The sequence below is a fragment of the Ambystoma mexicanum genome, chromosome 1q (genome assembly GCF_040938575.1).
Source record: "Ambystoma mexicanum isolate Mex_15411 chromosome 1q, UKY_AmexF1_1, whole genome shotgun sequence".
Classification (NCBI taxonomy): Eukaryota; Metazoa; Chordata; class Amphibia; order Caudata; family Ambystomatidae; genus Ambystoma; species Ambystoma mexicanum.
Window position 1 is genome coordinate 77,390,226 of NC_090922.1, and position 19,039 is coordinate 77,409,264.

Sequence of the window (19,039 nt, forward strand, 5' to 3'; positions counted from 1 at the left end):
ACGGCCTATAACCAAAATATAAGTAATATCCATGGGTGCTATTCATGGTGCTATTAAACTCTTTTTGTATACACACTGGTGATCAGGAAATTCACCAGAACACAGTGAAAGCATTTGTACACAATCAAACCAAGGACAAACTCTAATGAGATATGGACCCTTACTTCCTTGGCAAGTAAATACATGCATTGCCACTAGGCGGTATGAACATGTCTCAGCAGCCTAGACTCCTCTCCCTCTCACTCACTGTGGAGGACCATGTGTGGGAGCCACCCACACACCTTTAGGACATTGATGAAATCAAGATGCACCATTTAGACAGAGGGCCTCATCACGAGTTGGGCAGTAACCCAGTAGTATTACCACTGGCGTTACCACCCGTGCTAATAGCATTACCACAAACTGATCCAGCGCTATTAGAGCCGGATCTACGGTTGGCCGGTAACTTCTAACTGTAATTCCTCATTGTGGGGAATTTTCAGTGCAATTAGCGCCCGAAAATGGGAATTTGTCCGGCGCATTTACCCCCAACTTGGAGCTGGGGGAAAATGCTGCCAGACTCGTGATTGGGCGGAACCGCATTTAAGGGCTACCGCCCAACTCGTGATGACCCCAAAAATCTGAGCAGTCTTTGCAGCACTCGGTTCCATTGTGGCAGGCTAGATTCTGAAGGATTTCATCTTTTTTGATTATTTTGTTTACATTTTGGAGCTCTGGCCCACGGGGCAACAGCCTAGCTAGCGTGGGGGGCATTTGCACCATTGCCCCACTTGCCAGTCTGCCGCTGTGGGGTACCTTCCTCAGATTCAAACGGTCAGACTCAGGAACACATATTTTTCGTAAAATGATGATTTCAAACTATGTCTATTTCTTTTAGTGATAAAAAATTCTAAACAAGAACAGAACAAAAATGACAGCCCAAAGTCCTCTAGAGCAAAGCGAATTTGGCCTTGATTTCTGAGCCAAATAGTCCAGGGCTCCCAGAATGTTTGCCACACGGCAATCCATATCTGTTGCTTTTTCCCAACTCACTGTCTATCTCCTGTTGCAGGGAAGCTAATTTTATTTCTTAAGTATGGAATTATTTTCCAAATAAAAAATGTTAGTACAGTGTTTTCCTCCATGCAGCTTTCCTTGCACCCAGGGACGTTCTCCCTATAACAGGCTTTGTGACATGTGAACACAGAAAACGTCCTATTGAAATTGAGGTATTTCCATTCTTGTGACTCATCAACATTATAAAACCTGATGTGAAAAACACTTTTTCTATGAAAAGTACAAAAACAAACAGAACTATCTAGCAGATACAATCAATCAGATCTCCTATCCAAAAGATGTTCCCAACATTAAAATAATCATATAAAATGCAAGGAAATAATACATTTCTCTGACTAGTTTTCATTGCTATACTATGGTAACAGTTTAAAACCCAAGAAGTTAGTCGATCTTTAGCCATAATCAGCTAGAGAAATGCGGGTCAGCAATGCTGAAAATTGAATTTATTTCTAGAAATTTTATTTTATTTTTTGCCTCAGAGAGTTTGAGAAAAATTGCAAAACAATAAAAATGTATTGGTATCTCAATCAAGTTGCAAATAAATGGTTAAAAGCATTCTGAGATACAATGACCCTTCCATTAACCGATCACCATTTCAATTGGCAAACGGTTCAGGTGTTCTACACCCACTCCAATAACCAGAGGGTGAAGGTGCACTAATGAAAAATGCATGAGTGTGATTGATATTCTTAAAGATATCTTTCTGCTCACATTGCACGGCATATTTATTCCACAGAAGAGTTTTTACTGTAGTCTTGCTGTTCATTTGTATCATTCTAGGCCCTTCAAACAAGTGGCTCTCCATTAGCAGTTGCCAATTTTACAAAACCTTTCAGCGAAATTAATCGGACGAGATGTGAATAATTCTGAAAAGCTTAAATTCTTCAAGCCTCCAAAGTCCCACGTTAGACAAAACCAGAGTCTGTGGAAGAAGTGGGGAAGAGACGGGAACTGAAGAAAAGAAGAGGTGTAAGCAGACGAGGAAGGAGGAAATGGAAGTTACTGAGAAAGTCAGACATTGGTGCTAAGGGAAGAAGAGCAATGGATGAAGGGGGGAATTGGAAGCAGAAGTGGAAGAGCTGGAAGTCTTTCTAGGTGGAAGGAGGTAGAGCCAGCTCAGTAAATATAGACGTTGAGGTGCTAGGGGAAGTGGTGGATAATGCGTGAAATGAGCAAGTGCAGGCTGCTGCAGATGTGCAGCAGGTAAGGGAATGTGGAGTAAAAGGTGACAACGGGAGGAGATGAAAGCAATGAGGAAAGTGTTGGCTGTAGAAGCTGGGGTTTAGAAAAGTAGACAGAAGTAGTTGAGTACATATGATGGCAGAGGGGCTTTTGGAATGAAGCAGATAGTTAAGGAAGGGAGGTGTAAAAAAACAAGAGGTGGTGGAGCAAGTGTGGGAAGCTGGGAAAAGGAGGAGATGGAGATAGGTGACAGGGGTGGAAGTGTGCAATGAATGTTCCAAGGGAGGATGTGGAAGAGGTAAAAATAGAAATGTATGAAAGAGTTGAGCAGAGGAGAATAAGTAGGTTCATGTCTCGGGAGGATAGCTCAGCGGCACTGTGCTCGCCTTGGAAGCAAGATGACACGAAGCGCCACAGGTTCGATCCCTGGGTCCCCACTTAGGAACCTCTGGGTAATAAGTGCGTTATAAATCACTTATCATCATGAAGGTTTAGAAGGAGCTGCAAAATAAGAGGGTGGAGGCAGTTGAAGATGCTGGTGAGTAGAGGAAGTGTGGAAATGGAGAAGGGATAGGTGAGAGTGCTTGAGAGTGAATCAGGTAATGGTAAATGTACACAACTGGTGGAGATGTTTCATAAAGAGTGATTAGTAAAGTAAGGAGCTGGTGGGATTGATGAAGGGTAGTGGGGATTGAGGAAGGTTAAGAAAGCTTTTGAGCAATTTAACAAGGTGGTTGAGGAAGTGCTGTGCACCAGGTTAATCATAGTAGCACGCAGCACATGCCCTGATGACACTGTTTGGTGAATTGACAGAAACGGCTGTCAGTGTTCCACTGGCACGTCTGCTCATTGGCACAATACTTAACGTGTCAGGATTCATGGTGGGTGGGGCACAAATTGGTGTTTGGGATCAGGCTATTGTCTTGTATGTTGTTTCTTTGCTTGTATTGACACGTCTGGGTGGTATCTAGTGAGCATCCCGACAAGGAAGATACTGCCGGGGGGCGACATTTTCCTAAATATGCACCCTCAGTAAAATCAAACACTTTCCCCAAATATTCTAGCATTGGAGTTTCTTTCCCTTGCTGCCAAAGGCTCCAGAACCACACAGAGAAAAACAGCCCCATTATTTAAGATTGTCCATTTAAGAACAAACAATGATTTGTTCAGTATGTTAATAATTTTACAAACCATATGCAATTCGAAGTGAAGTCACTGAAGGGAACTGCACACTGAGGCACACGCACCTGGCAACTCCTTTAGAACTTAACATCCTGAGCATTTGGGGCTGCCAAACCTGAACCGTACTTGTGAGAGTTGTTGGATAGTGTAGTGAGTCTAGTTGAATAACTAGATATTTTGTTTAGGTACTCTAAAATGCTATCCTGAGGAAGGCGGAGCACATCTTTAAGTGTCGCCGAAACTAGTTGGTGTTTTTCTGTATTAGGACTTTTGTTTTAAAAGCCTGGACATTGACGTACATCTATATTTAATATTCAGAGATTGTATACAATTTGTTTGTATCTGTACTTTTCAAATTTCTGTTTTGATTTGGTGCTAGTATACAACAGTCACATTGGTGATATTTGCATAATCGTTTATGCGTTATGTTGATAACTTGTCTATCCATGTGTTTCCAATTAAAGTAATTCTTCTTTATTATCTTCTCCATGTCCCCTCCTTGCTGAACATGGACACAGCTTGTTTCTTTGCATAACTTAAAATGTGGTCTGACCCTATTGGGCAGCATTCATTGACCAGAACATTGACATAATACATTTTTTCACCTCAGAGTATCATTTTCTTTTTGCAAACCAATAGATTAGTCAACCCTAACCAAATACATATAAACTCCATACAGCCTTTTGTTACCGAATGAGAGTATGTTATTGTATGTGTTGTGTTTGTCATGCTTCCGATACCTGCGTGACTGTAGCAAATGGCCTGATAGCGCATGGGTTACCTGCTCCTGTCCTCCTCACACTCCTGCTACTAGGAGGCGCACCCACCTCTTTGGATTCTCGGATCTTCGACAGGAAGGCCTGCAGCTCCACGGTCTCCATGAACAGGGCTCGGCACACAGCCTGGTAATGAGACTCCGCCTCCTTAGGGTCGGTCAGTCGGGATGCACACACCATCATCACTTGCTGAAATGGGCGGAGAGCTTTAGGGGTCCCATCTGCCTCCTCCTCATCCTCCTGCCCCCCGTAGCCTTCATCCATGGCGCTGCCGCTGGTACTTTCAGAGTCACTGTTGGCCATGAGGTCAATGAGCTGCTCCAGCTGGGGACTCAGCTCCCGCTCCTCGTTGTCCTCCAGACCCCAGTCCAGAGCCCGGTAGATGGCAAATCCTAGCGACTGCACCATCTGCAAAAGACATGTTTAAAAAAAAGGAGAGAGGCAATGAGTTGGAGAGAACATTTCCCAGAAACCTAGGTGCAGTTAGAGAACAGACCATAACAGCACAATACAAATCAATGGCAACATTCAGAAAAGGCCATGAAAACAGTGATAGGGAAATGGAATCAAATTCTCAGACACAAGAGACCAGGACTCATTGCTATACCCGAAAGGAGCCAAGAAAGAAGCAGAATGCACAAAAAGAAGCAAGAAAAAAAGCAGAAGACGCAAAAAGGAGATGCGTACACACAAAAAAACAAGAAAAGAACAGCAAACATAGAAAACACACTGGAAGTGACAGGCAACAACAAGAAAGACAAAAGAAAAGGAGAAACCAAAAGAGAAAGGAGGAGATTGTAATACAAAACACGACAACAAGGGAATTCCATGCACAAAAAATGCAGTCATAGAAGGAGGCAGGACGGAAATAGTGGATGCAACAAGAACAAGGCAGGAACAACAGACACAAAGTGACATGAGCCCCATCACAACTGTCCCCTTCTTGCTAAAAATTCTGCATTGAGCAGCCTATCTCCAAATCCAAAGATATCATGAATCCAATCCTATCCTGGGTATGTGCCAGTCAGGGTGTCGCCCAGGCCATGTGACGGAGTCTGCGCTACTCCAACTGAAGATCCAGATTGATGAAATCAGGGATGAAGGCAAGCTTGCCCTGTTGCTTCTCCTCGACCTATCAGTGGCGTTCGACCTAGTGGACCACGAAATCCTAGGTCAGCACCTATCCTCCTCAGCAAACTTCTCTCCCGAGGCCTCAGCCTGTTTCGCCTCCTTCTAAGGAGATCGATCCTTTAGAGTATCTGGAGGGAACGCCAGTGCCCCCCCCAGCATCTATCATCTGCAGGGTACCTCAAAGGTCCTGTGTGTCACCTACTTTGTATAACATATTCATGATGCCTCTATTTGCCCTCCTGGACTCTATCGGTATATCTTATACAAACTATGCGAATGACATGCTCCGTCAACTCCGTCAACTACCTCAAAGACACCTCTTCCCTTTACTGTATACTTGACAATTGCTATTACAACTTTACACTTGCACAGGGACATGAATGGATAAATCATCTGTATAGAATGATGAATATGGTCGTAAAATATAGAGGAATTGTAAACAGAAAAAAATGAAAGTAGTGCAACACCGCCCCCGACCGTTCCGGCTCACATCGATCACTAGTACAAAGCTATTTCAAGAGAATGTTGTTAGGTTCGGAAGAGCCGTATCTAGGCACAGCATTCAGTAGGAACGCAGGAATGACCAGGGCTACACTATGTTTTCTCCCTCTAAAAGCTAACAGAGGTAAAAGGTACAGGCGGGCGAGACTTCAAATGAGCTGTTATTACTTAGTTAGACCTTACAGTCAACTGCACACTTTTAGCAGTATTGCAGAAGGTTTGCGGCAGTGCAAGTACAATTAGAACTATGGCAAACATTGCTCTATTGCAAAAAACATTCTTTCAAAGTATGTTTCTACCAGAGCCAAGGACTACCATTTGGGGAAATATTGCCATGATGGGAAAATGCTTTGAAATATATGTGTTTTTTTACCCAGTGGCAATTTTTGCCACAGTGCTAATTGCACTTGCACTGGTGCAGTGTTTCTGATTGGATAATATAAAGAGGTATATTGGTGTGGCGCTTTTGATTGGGGGGCGGGGAGGCAACCTGCATTAATGGTTGCCCCATAGATATCTTCTACACTACACACCACATTATTTCTCTATTGGCTTACTCTTGCCAACTTCTTTTAATAGCACTAGCCATGTGTCCCTCTAGTACTAGAGGCTGGTGACACTTCTTGCAATGTCCTTCCCACAGATATCATTTCTTTTGATGACAGTACATATGCAAACTAGGGTATGCGTATGTCTTTTGCACCACATGCGCCTTGGAAATCCAGGACAGGCACAGGGAGAATTCTAACGGATCAGTGCCTTGAAAGAATAACTGTCTTACAATGTAATTTTTTTTAATTTTTTAAAAAAATTTTTATTATTTGTATTTAATCAATTTAGATTTTTACAAATGAAGGAATCTTTCTTTACTAACTTGAGAAACAGAGAAGGGTCATTTCCTAAGTACACGATACTTTCACAAACAAGTGCTTGGCAGAATATCATTTTGCTGGGTTTGGAGAGTTTTTTCCATATAATGTTCTTTTTTGCTGTGCGTCTTAGAATGCCATTTGTCACTAATGGTAACAAAAAAGTTAATATGGGGAAGGAAAACAGGGACACAAATGACGGTGTATGGAACCATATCCAAGCGCAACACAGACTGATTCCGAGGCACTTCCGCGTCTGAAGTCCTCTGCGTCTAAAATGTCCTACAATTCCATTTTGTAAAGTTGGATGCATGTTCATTGCTGTGAGGGTGGCAAGGGCCAGGGCGCAGGTATGCCGTCCAGATTCCGAGAGGTCTGGCCACAGATCTTCAGCGGGGCACTCGGGCCTCCCAGTCCCTCCTCAGTGGCGGTTTGAGGAGGATTTATGATTTTGAACCTCTGGATACACCGGGATAAATGGGTCGGCCAATTCCCTTCCCTGGAAGGGCTGTTCGCTCACTAAGGAGGCCATTTGTTGTCTTGTACTCTGCCAGTTCCCTTCATTTGCCACTTTCGTGTGCCCAGCTACATCTTGTTTGGTGAATACAGAAGCTTTGCCCAAGGTATCACCTCTGCGTGCTGCATTCCTGTCGCTTGCAACTACCTGAAGTCAGGCGTCTTGTCAACACTATCCTCTGCGTCTAGTACTCCGACCTGCTAATGCCTCAAAGCAGATACCACTATGTTATTTGGGCTCAAGCCCCTCCTCCAGAAATTATGGGACCTTCTGACCTTTAGAGGCACCATGAGCAGGACGAAATGCAGCTGATTCCGGGTGTGCGTAATGACTTTCCTTTTGTTTTCAGCAGTGTTGTTCTTAGACGTGAATTGTTAGGCAACATGCACTGCAGTCTTGCATTTCCAACTCCAAAAAACGAGCAATTCTTTGTCTGCTTCCAGGACAAAGGGCCTGATTTACAAGTGTGTTTTTCAATGGGAAATGCAAATGAGTGTAAAACAGAAAAGCCTTTTTAAGATTAGTTTATACCCACGACATGCAAAAAAGGGGCTGCTTATGTGGATAGGAAATGCTCTTAACATTATGCATTAAAGCCTACACTAGCTGGAAGTTCATGACAAATGCCAGGTGGCCTTTTTACACAATTTCTTTTAGAGCCGTGGGCATGTGTATGCAATGCTGAGAGTTTTCCTGGATCTTCCAGGATCCGGGATCTGGCAAACAATATCTCCCTGGTGTTGTGGGACCGGAGGCAGTCACGCGGCCGGCCTCATTGGTAGTGGGGGGCACAGCACCATGCTGGTTTGCCAGGGTCACCCGGTCTTACAGAGGTGGTGCAGGGCAGGGCCCTGAGAGGCTGTGGGGAACTTCCTGGGTGCCGGAGCACCATGGATGCCTGGAGCATCCAGGGTGGTGGGTGCCTGGGCAGGACCCTGGGCACCAGGCTGGTCTGGTGGGCCCAGACCAGCAAGGACCTGCAGGGCTGTGGTCACACAGCATGCGGCCTGCAGGCCAGGGCCGCCGGACCGTGATCACACAGTGTAGGCCTGCGGGCCCACAATGAGAGACAGACAGAGATATTCCATGGTTGGAGCCTGCAGCCGTTCTGCTGCACGTGCCGGCAGGGGCTCCCTTTTATTAGCTTGGGCCATGGCAAAGTCATGGCCCATTTTAAAGGGGCAATACACGTGGGAGGGACACATCCCCTTAAAGGGGCAATACACATGGGAGGGTCATACATAACACCTGGGTCTGTGATCTGACTCGCCAGTCCAGGGAACTCCATGTGCAGGTTTATATTAGAATGCTTTGGCGCACTGCTTTTACTTTGCTGCGGACCAGGATTTGAACCGTGGTTGCAGAGGCGAGACACTTCCCAACAAGACCACTTGAGGGTCTTAGCAGGAGGCTGTGAAATACCTTGTTATTGTCAATACTGCCCTCTACAGGATATACTAAGGTGCATTTTGTCTAGCTTTAAAAGGGGTGCACATTTTATACGTAGCTGGCAACATTAGAAACTAAGTTTTTTCCAAGGTGTTCATGATTAATTTTCTGAGGGACTAAGATGTAAATATTTATGGGGGGGTGAGTAAAATACACCACCCTCAGCCTTCCCTCTCCCGCCACATTCCCCCCACATCCCTACTTCCTCCCTGCTGGGTGGGATCACCCAGTAAAAAAATAGTTAATTTCCAGCACTGTGTGTATGACCACAAAGCATAAAAAGCATGTATGTGTAAATATTTCCTTTTCCGCGACCTCCATCCTCTCCGTCATAAAAAGGTACAGGCATTTACGCCAGCATGACATTTATTTGCTAGCCCAAATCCTTTGGATTCTTATGTCATCCGAGTGCTTTTTACTTGAGCTAAAAGCAGGCAGATTCCAAAGGAACCCATTGCAAAAGTCGCCTGCCATGCATAAATGGCAATTGGCATTTACTTAATTTGCACTACCATAGTGAACAAACTAAGGCATGCAGGCAATTACGTCTGCATTTACACTCTTGTTTTCAACTGCATAGTGCAAATGACAAAATAATGCATACAGGTGACATACAAGGACCCCCTGTCTTTTTTAAACTGCTGAAAGCACACTGCTGTGCTTCCTTTGGGGAAATGGGAATGGGGCAGTAAATTTGCCAAGCCCACACAGAGTCTCTGAAGGTAGCCACTCCCCTACCATGTCCCTCCCCCCCCCGGAAGTTACGGTTTAGTTGAGCCCGAACTTGTCAAGAGTCATTCAAAAAGGAAGGTTATGAACACTCAGGGGTGTTGCTAGGTCTGTAAAAGATCCGGGGCTAGGCTAATTTTGGGACTGGGGACTAGCTAACCTTTTTGGTTGTAACGCCTGAACTTCTATACGGGCTACAACCCAAATACCTGGGGCTATAGCCCCCTCAGCACTCCCCGCCCCCCCACCACTCCCCAGCAACGCCTCTGCCAACACTTCAAATGCTGTTGAGTTGTGGTGAGCGTTAACAATGGGGTCTACAACCATTGGCTCTTCAGACGTTTTCGACTGCAAGGAGCCCTAACCAGTACAGTCATTGGCGAGGGCTACTGGGAGTGGTAATGCAAAGCGTGTTGAGAGCTGCACATTTTAGGAATGGACTAGTGGTGCTGACATGCCTAGCATTCCAAACTGTACATTATAATTCTATCATGTTACACGTCTTGACAGCTCTCCTGTATTGAACTCCAGCAGTGCACAAAATGTGCATATTACCATAGATGCCTGCTTATCAGCTAACAGTGGGGCGTATGGCAGACACGTTAGAAGCAAGAACCTTTTTTTTTTTTTTACAATTCTATTATCTTTATTGTACAGTAAGACAACAATAGTATGAGTGTACGGTAATTCAATACGCGTGTTCATTAAAATATTATGGATATCGTGGAGGTCAAGAAAATATTTTCAATAGCAAGACACAACAATCACTGCCAACCCCCTCCATCACCTAAAAACAATACATCATTGAATTAACATATGACCTTCGGTGCAAAAGATGTTTTCTCTTTCCTTCGCACGTGCAAACATTGAAAAGCAATGCAGACAACCACAGGATTGCAAAGGAGATAAAACAACAGACATGGACTAGACAAAGGACAAACAAGGCAAGCAGCCATCCCAAGGCCTGCTGTCCATAGTGACGCCACAACGGGTACACGCTCTTGCTCACAAAGGTCATTGAAAGAGGACTGCATGTCCACATACGGACTTTTCCTAGCAATACTTTCATGCATTGCCCATCTTGTATTTGAACAGAGCCTGCAGCTCAAAAGTCCAGTCTTCTGCAGGAGGATTCCTTCTAATCCTCCAAACCTTGAATATTTGTTTTTTCGTCACAACTAGAGCTCTACCTCCCCAACCTTTCATTCCTTCAATCGGGGGCTGAGAGGTCGCAGTTTATCAGGTGTCAATGTGGCAGGTACAGTTTTCTGGATATTTTACTGCCACAGGGTAAGCCAGTTCAATCCAATAAAAACAGCCATCCTCACGAGCAGACGACTTCAACTGTATACAATGCCCAAACCCCGTCCACAAACGCATTGAAACGCTGACCCGGAAAAAAGGAATCGCAAGATAAATGCCCTACAATAAGAAACTGTAGCATAGCTGCACAACACCCCAAAACCACCCCAAAACCGACCAATCATTTCCCTTTTCTCTACCACACTCCTCCACCTCTCAGTTACCGTAGACGCCCAGATGGGCTAACGGATCACCCTGCTAAAAAACCCACACTGCACATCACTCTCAAAATCAATAACTTCCTACACCAAACAGCACAAACTCTGGACGCCGCCCATTCAGAAACAATCGCCACCCAGTGTACAAAACAAAGCACACCCAGAAAGCTCATTACTCCTAGTTCTACACTCATCAACAGATGAGCACAACATCTGTCTTAACCCTCTCCCTCCCTCATCAACCCACCGCACACTACCTTACAGAGCCACAAGAGCGCCTGGAGACCATGGAAGTGGCAGTGGCGTGCAGTACAATGAACTAAACTTGACATAACAAAGCAATAGATCAGGACAAAACATGCTAGATTTCTCACAGTTCCATGGCACATGGCTCAAATCAAAAGCTGGGCAGCCCTTTAAACCAATGCACTTGGTGGTAGCTGGAATTTCGCTCTGGGGCGTTTCGGGCAGCAGCATGGTAATGTCACAACTCAACTGTAAGGAGTTATTACCGTCAATGTGTTATTATTACAGTTAGTTAGCAAAACATGGAAGACCTTTTTATCAACCTGTACATCTATTTTCTTATCGCAGCCTATGACTGGTAATGTAATTATACAGAGAATTATATATCCTGTCATTCGCTTCTTTCTCAGGCGCTAGTCACGCAAAGATTACCGTCTGCTTTCTCCCTATCCTGTCTTGAATGCATCCTCGTTTTCTCCATCTAGTCCCCTCTAAAACAGACATTCTATTCTTTCCCTCTTTTATTATATCTCCTCGCCTCCCCCTGAACTATCTCCCTTCCTCTTATTCCTATATCCCAACATGCTCGCAACCATGGCGTTATCTTTCAGTCCTCACTTTCTTTTCCCATCCACATCTTCATCACAACAAATTCCTGTCAACTTCAGTATATGGGAGCCCGCCCCTTTCTCTCTTTCCAAGCCACCAAACTCCTTACTTCTACTTTGGTTCTCTCTCAATCTGACTGCTGCTTTGCTCTGCTCTTCTGATTGGCTTTCCTGCCTACCAATTTGCGCCTTAACTTTCTATTTTCAACTCTTCTATCCGTTCTCTTTTTCTTCTATTAGCTTGCACTCCTCATCTCTACTACTCCTTTGTCTATTTATTGGCTCCCCTTCGAATCTCGCCTCCTTTTTAACTTATTGTGCATTGGGCCTAATTACAAGTACTGCGGTGCAGTTAAAAACAGTGGTAACAAGACAGTAATTCCATTACTCCTGCATTGCTGCACCACCGTACTACAGGGTTGGCAGTGAGGTAGAGGATTTTCCTCCAGCAAAAAGCTGCAGTGAGATCTGCCAGCTTAACGCCTAACATCAGCAAAATCGGTTTAATTACCACTGGCAGAATTACCACCAGCGGTAATTCCACCAAAATCCCCAAGGAGTCGTATGGACTCCAAAAAATGCGGACTTACGCAAACTACCACTGCATGTAATCCTGAGGTAAATACACAAGACCAAGTGGTGGTAACAGTTAATCCGTTGGGTGGGATTTTGGTGGATTTACTACCGAAATACTTCTAAACTTGTAATGAGGCCCATTGTCTTTAAATGCATACGGGCCTCATTAAGAGTTGGGCGGTGCAGTAAAAATGTGGTGGTAATACCGTTACTATGAGCTGTAGTTAAATCCGCTGACTTTCCAACCATTTCTGGCACAATTACCACCACAGTAATACCGGTGAAAATGCCCCATTGAGTCCTATGGACTTAAACAAAATGGGGACCATCACCGCCACTTGTAATTTGGTGCTAATACTGCAAGACCAAGGGCCTCATTACAACTGAGGCGGAATGGGTTAACGGGCTCCGCGAAAAGAGGTGGACCCGTTAAACCCGTTCCGCCTCATTACAAGCTCCCCTCGCGTGACCCGGTAAGGAACGCCTGGTCAAACCAGGCGTCCTTACCGGGTCCCGCGAGGGGAAGAGGGAGCAAACAACGGGCTGCTCGTAATCGGCCCGTTGTTTGCTCCCTCTCCAATTCCCATTGTGCCCTATGGGGGCTCAAATGGGAATGGGGAAGGACCGGGCCTGGGTTCCTCGAACTCGGAATGGCCCGGTAATTCGCTATTCGGGGAACCCAGACCCGGACCCGATTTTGGCGGCAGCCATGCCGCCAATAGCGGCATGGCTACCGCCAAAGTCGTAATTGTGTCGGCCAGTATGCCAGCAGATTTACCGCCAGATTACTGCCCAACTCATAATGAGGCCCATAGTCTTGCCCCCCTTTAAGCTTCCTCTCTTGTATCTTTCTATGTCCCTGCTCGTTCGCTATGCTCTGAATCTCTCTTTCTCTTACCAGTTCCGAAGCCTCCTTGTTCACTATCACTTTTCTGCTCATTTTCCTTACTGGCCCCAAACACTGCAATCCTTTATCTCTTACTATCCCCTCTTCTCCCACTTTGGCCATTTTCGTCCTACTCTTAAAAATCATTTACTTTCCTCATAACTGTATTTCTCCTCCTTTTTTGATTTTACATTTATTTGCCATGCTATTGTACCATTCTATTTGTGTATGGCACTTGGGTAGCGATGGGTAGCTATCAATAAAAGGGATATATGACACAGAGGGGATCCGAGGGACACTCTATAGACAACGAGATGGAAGCTAGAGTTGTCTGCTATGTTACTCGAAGCCCTGAGGTGGGATATGTCTCAGAGTTGATAGCCAACCATCTGTAATGTTATATTGTTCGTGGCTCCCCCTGCATCTCCTTTTGACCCTCCTTCTCTGTCCCCATGGCCCAGCATTGTTAGGGAGGAGGCAGGAGGGGGCTCTAAATAACATACAGATTTCCCTGCCCAACCCAAACTGGGAAATAAAATTTATAGGGCCTCATTACGAGTTTGGCGGTATGCCGGTGGTGAATCTACAAAAATACAACCAATTTCAATTATCAGTACCTCTACTTTGTCCTGTGGACTCCGTGGGGTTTCTTGCCAGATTTACAGCCGCCAGTATTACTGCACGGTAAATCAACCAATTTGTGGAGGTAACGTGGAGGATGTACCACAAACAACAACCTGGAGGTGAATCTGCCACTTTTCCTCTGAAAATGGGTAGATTTACCGTGCAGTAATTCCATCAGAATCCTATGGACTCCAAAAAAGGGGGACTCGTGCCTCCTACCACCACTTGTAAATCCACTGGACCAAGTGGTGGTCATGGTAAATCCACTTGGCGGTATTTCAGCGGATTTACTGAAATACTGCCAAACTTGTGATGGGGCCCATTGTCTTTAAATGCATGCATGGTCTTGCCCCTCCCACTACTTCCCCTCTTGTTTCTTTCTATGTCCCTGCATGGGCACTATGCTCTCAATTGCTGTTTCTCTTAACAGGGTTGACGCCTCCTTCTTCACGATTACATTTCCGCTTGCTTTCCTTACCGGCCCCCGAACTCTGGAACTCTTTATCTCTTACTACCGCCTCTGGTCCCACTTTGTCCTTTTTCTGTTTCACTCTTAAAACTCATTTAATTTCCTCATAACTGCATTTCGCCTCCTTTTTTTGGTTTTACATTTATCTTCCATGATATTGTACCGTTCTATTTGTGTATGGCGCGTTCGCGAAAACGCAATACGAATCAATAAGTACAACTACAGGTCATAGATGTGAGGCTATCGATCAAAGGGATATATGACACAGAGGGGTTCCAAGTGTCAATCTATAGACAACGAGACGGAAGCGCGGGCTCTCTATTATGTTACTCGGAACACTGACATCTATCTGTCACTTGATATTGTGCTTGGCTCGCCATACATCCCCTTCCACCCTCCTCCTCTGTCGCCGTGGCCCAGCATTGATAGAGGGGAGGCAGGAGGCAACTCTAAAGAACATAACAATGTCCCTTCCCAACTCAAACAGGGAAATAAAATATGATGGGCTTCATTATGAGTTTGGTGGTATTCCAGAGGTAAATCCATTGAAATTACTGCCAAATTCAATTACCGTTACCGCCGCTTGGTCCCGCGGAGTTACCACAGGTTTCCAAGTAGTGGTGATTTCCAATTTTTGGAGTCCACAGGACTCCATGGTAATTTTTGGTGAATTTACCGGCGGTGGAATTAGCGCCCAGTAAATCTACCAATTTGTGGAGGCAAAGTGGAGGATTTCACTCCAGCAACAAACTAGAGGTGAATGGGCACTAAACAATTTTCTTTTCCAAAAATCAGAAGATTTACCATGCAGTAATTTCACCGGTATTAAATACGCCCAAAACTATGATTTGGCGGTTTCTGTTTTCCTGCACTGCCAAACTTGTAATGAGGCCCTAGCTAGTATCCTGCACTCTGCCGCACCTCCCCTGTGTGCATCCCTCACCCTCCCCAGCACCTTGCAGGAATCAAATATACCTGGCATTCTGCCACCGTACCCCACATCCCTTAGTTTCAGGTATGCAACCACACGCCCATGAAGTAAAATAGAAGAGTACCTGGAGTCCTGCCAGGCACCCACCTTTACTTCCCTCTCTGCTCCCCCTTCCGGCGCAGCTCCCTGAGAGAGTGGGAGCCGTAAAAACAGTTTGTTGAAGCCATGGCTCCGATGCTGATGAGGGCAGAGTAGCCTTTCATGGCGTGAGCCACCACTCTGACAGGGGTCAAGTCAAGAACTAAAAAAGAGTGGGGGGACACATTAACATACCAATTGAATGTGGAGTCACCAGAAATGAGCATATCAAGGTGCCCTCTGAAAGAAGTGGGGGGACGCTGTCCACCGGCTTGTACCCTAAATTGAGCCCTGACTGTCAGAATTGCTGGTCCTGCACTGGGAGCGCAGGATCACATTGTGCAGCCTATATTAGTGGACTTCCCCTGCGCTTTCCTTAGGTATCCGGAGTACTGGGGGAGGCTGCTTTAGACTTTAGAGAGCCCCCGCCGAAAGCCCTTTGAAATTCACCCCACCAACTCACCGGGGAAACCTTGGAACCATGAGTCACCCAGAAGGTCAGGGAGAAAAATACACAGCTCACCTCCATGGCTCATAACAAGGCAGGGCGTGAGTTAATACACAGAGAAAGATGGACACTCAGTCATGCAAACAAGAAATAGGAAGTACTTTAGGGTGATTCCCACAAGCCTCAGAACCTACTGATATTCAACTCCCTTATAAGAGTTGGCAGAGTCTCCGACCGGATTGTCCTGCCTCTCTGTAGTGCCACAGGAAAAGGAATACCCAATAGTCTGAATGGACCCACCTGATGGCATTCTAAGCGTCTATGGGAAAAAGGGCAATAGTACCGGCTGCAAATAAGGAAAAAACTTCTGCAAGAGTCCAAGCCCCGGGAAGAAAAGCCGGTTTTCAGGAGCAGCAGTGCAGGAGCATCTTGCCCAATCGTGATCCAAGTCAGTCCAGAAGTGATGGAGTGGTGTCTGGTACACAGTGGTCAAGGAAGGAGCAGATGGAATAAAGATTCAAGCCAGGAGGCAGAGGTGGCCAACCATGGGTTATCCAATAAGCCGAGCCAAGAACTGAAGTTGGTCACTCAATGAGAGCAAAAGTCACGGCACATAAGAAAACAGATTAGGTGGAGGTAAATTCTTAGTTGTAGGTAAATCAGGCACCTCACAGGCAAACTTGTAGTTGGCTGGTGCGGAACCGTGCTGGTATACAGTATTAATTCCGTACAACCAACTCATAATGAGAGCCCTAGACAATTTACTGGAGTTAAAGACTTGCATTTGGGTTGATTTGCAAACTCAAAATGCTTTGCTCATGTGGCTCTGAACTGCAGGTTAGATTCCAGTGATGGCTACTGGGTGGTGCTCTGGTATGTGTGGCTTGGCCCAAATGGCTAATTCTACTTTCATAAATGCTGTATGGAAAGCCACACACATCATCCTGCCCTCATGATACTCAGGGACCACCTGATATTGTACGTCAGTGAAGACTGTCATTCTAGATTGAGCAGCTTGCAACTGTACAACCTTCTGTGCATGGACATCTTGAGGTGCAAGAGGCAATCATTAGCTGCAGGGGCTGCAGGGGAATAAGTAGATCTATGAGTAACATTCGTGGATGAGGTCCAAAAAGCACATAAAAGTGGCATTCCTTTTGTGCTGTGAGGCAGTCTGTCATACATACACAAGCTTGAATGTTCTAAGAAGGAATACTCACTCTTCCTGGTTCTGAGGTAAAAACAGCAGACATACAAATCCAACAACTGATTCAGGCACTCCTTTTGGCCATCTGCCTTAGGGTGGTAGGGTGAGGATGACTCAGTATCGAACCCTAAATAAGGAGGACCCGCAAAAAACGGGACATAACCTGGAACTCCCTGTCTGTGATCACGGCACCGAGTAGGAAGTGGGCACTAAACAAGTTATGACAGAAAAGCATGGCTAGAATCAGGTCGGAAGGAACGCCATCACAAGCAACAAAGTGTTCCATCTTAGAGAAATAATCTCCAGTGACTGATACAGTGTCCTTTCTGTGGTTTTCAGGTAGGTCAACAATACATTCTATAGTTAATAATGGTAAATTCCCCATGTACCCGGTGCAGTGGCCATAAACCAGGGCATCTGGGGAACTGGGAGGACGAATGAGCAGTAAGAGACTGGAAACCCTAGCGCTCATACATCAAGATAATGTCCCAAATTGGGTGTATATATAGTCCGGGGGCAAGCTGCAGCAGGTGAGTGTATTGATTTGCGGGGTTAACTGCTCAAACCACCGACATTATGGAACCAATGTAATCAATGATACATTCACACTGCGCATATGTCCAAAGCTCTTGTTTAATGCTTAAATAAGCTTCTTCTGAGGCTTATTTGCTCTTGTAACCAACCAAAAATTTATTGGTATTAGAGGTAGGTATATACTGTTGCCTTTTTGTATCTATAAACCAGCCGTTCGGCAAAGCACAAAGAAATCCGGATTTCTTTGTGCTTTGACGAAAGGCTGGTCCTCAGATATTCACTCTACCGCAATTGCGAGGATTTATAGATACAAGAAGGGCAACGATATATATACCTACCTCGAATACCAATAGATTTGTGGTTGCTTACAAGAGCAAATAAGCCTCAGAAGAAGAGCAGTTGCTCGAAACACGTGTCAGGCTGATTCAGAATTGAACTTAATCGCTTCAATCAAGCATTGAACAAGAGCTTTGGACATATGCGCAGTGTGAATGTATCATTGATTGCATCTGGGGAACTGGAATTTGTTGCATGAGGCAAAAGGATTTTAGCCTAGAAATGTTACAATCAGCCCACACTGAACAAGAAGCTTTATCATTTATGATATCCCTCTACACGTGTGGCCATCATCACCTCTGTTTCAATAGTGACGATGTTTTCTGTTGACCCAGATAACCTGCTTACTTGACATAATGGCGTAAATGCAGGTTGTTTGTTGTATTTGCTGCTGTTGGCAGATGCAACTATTGTATAAATAGCCGCCCTAGAGGTCTGCATTCAGTGACAATCATTCCTCCATCTGGAATCAAGCCCAGGCACATAGGTCAGTGGGCGTAGTCAGACGGTGTACACACACAGATGACTAAGCCCTCTGGGAGTTGTGACAGGGTAAGAGATTTGACCCTTAAAAGGGGATGTGGGATCCCTCCCATAGTGTGGCAAGAGAGTTGTGAGGGCCCCAGTCTCTGTCCCCCCCCACCTGTGCCTGGTTGAAAATGCAGACTACCCCATAGCTACTGTTCAAAGTGATGGCCATTGTTCACTCTTTTACCTTGCAGGAACACCTATGGTGCATGAACAATAATTTAAGCCACAAGAAAGCGAACCGCTGTGACTCCAGCTACCATACTTTCCAGTATCAAACGGGGAACGATTCGACCTACGCAAAGGGAAGCTGCCACAAAGGAAAGAACAAAGCAACAAACAGCTGTTGCTCACCTGTGGCACCAGCGCATCGTCATGGCATACCAGGAAAGGAGAGACCGGTAATGAACGGGCACCAGCAGAGCCACGCTGGAAAAGGGAGTAGGGCTTAAAAGATTCTTTATGCTGTTGCACTTGTGTAATCTGGCCCAAGGAGGAAAGCCAGGTAGAGATTGGAAAAAGCTTGGGTTACCCCGGGCAGATACAGTGGTGCTCTGGTACGGTTCACAGCCGAACATGGTAATGGGGCAGTGCGT

At 45.4% G+C, this 19,039-nt stretch overlaps 1 protein-coding gene across 3 annotated transcripts in view; it reads right to left on the reverse strand.

Moving 5' to 3' along the window:
- Nucleotides 1-19,039, reverse strand: part of SPIRE2 (spire type actin nucleation factor 2) — a 468,191-nt gene that overhangs the window by 212,102 nt on the left and 237,050 nt on the right. For all 3 annotated transcript variants that reach the window (XM_069635566.1, XM_069635565.1, XM_069635564.1), the window contains exon 3: nucleotides 4,248-4,604. In XM_069635566.1, coding sequence (XP_069491667.1) covers nucleotides 4,248-4,604 — 357 coding nt within the window. The remainder of the gene's footprint in view (nucleotides 1-4,247; nucleotides 4,605-19,039) is intronic.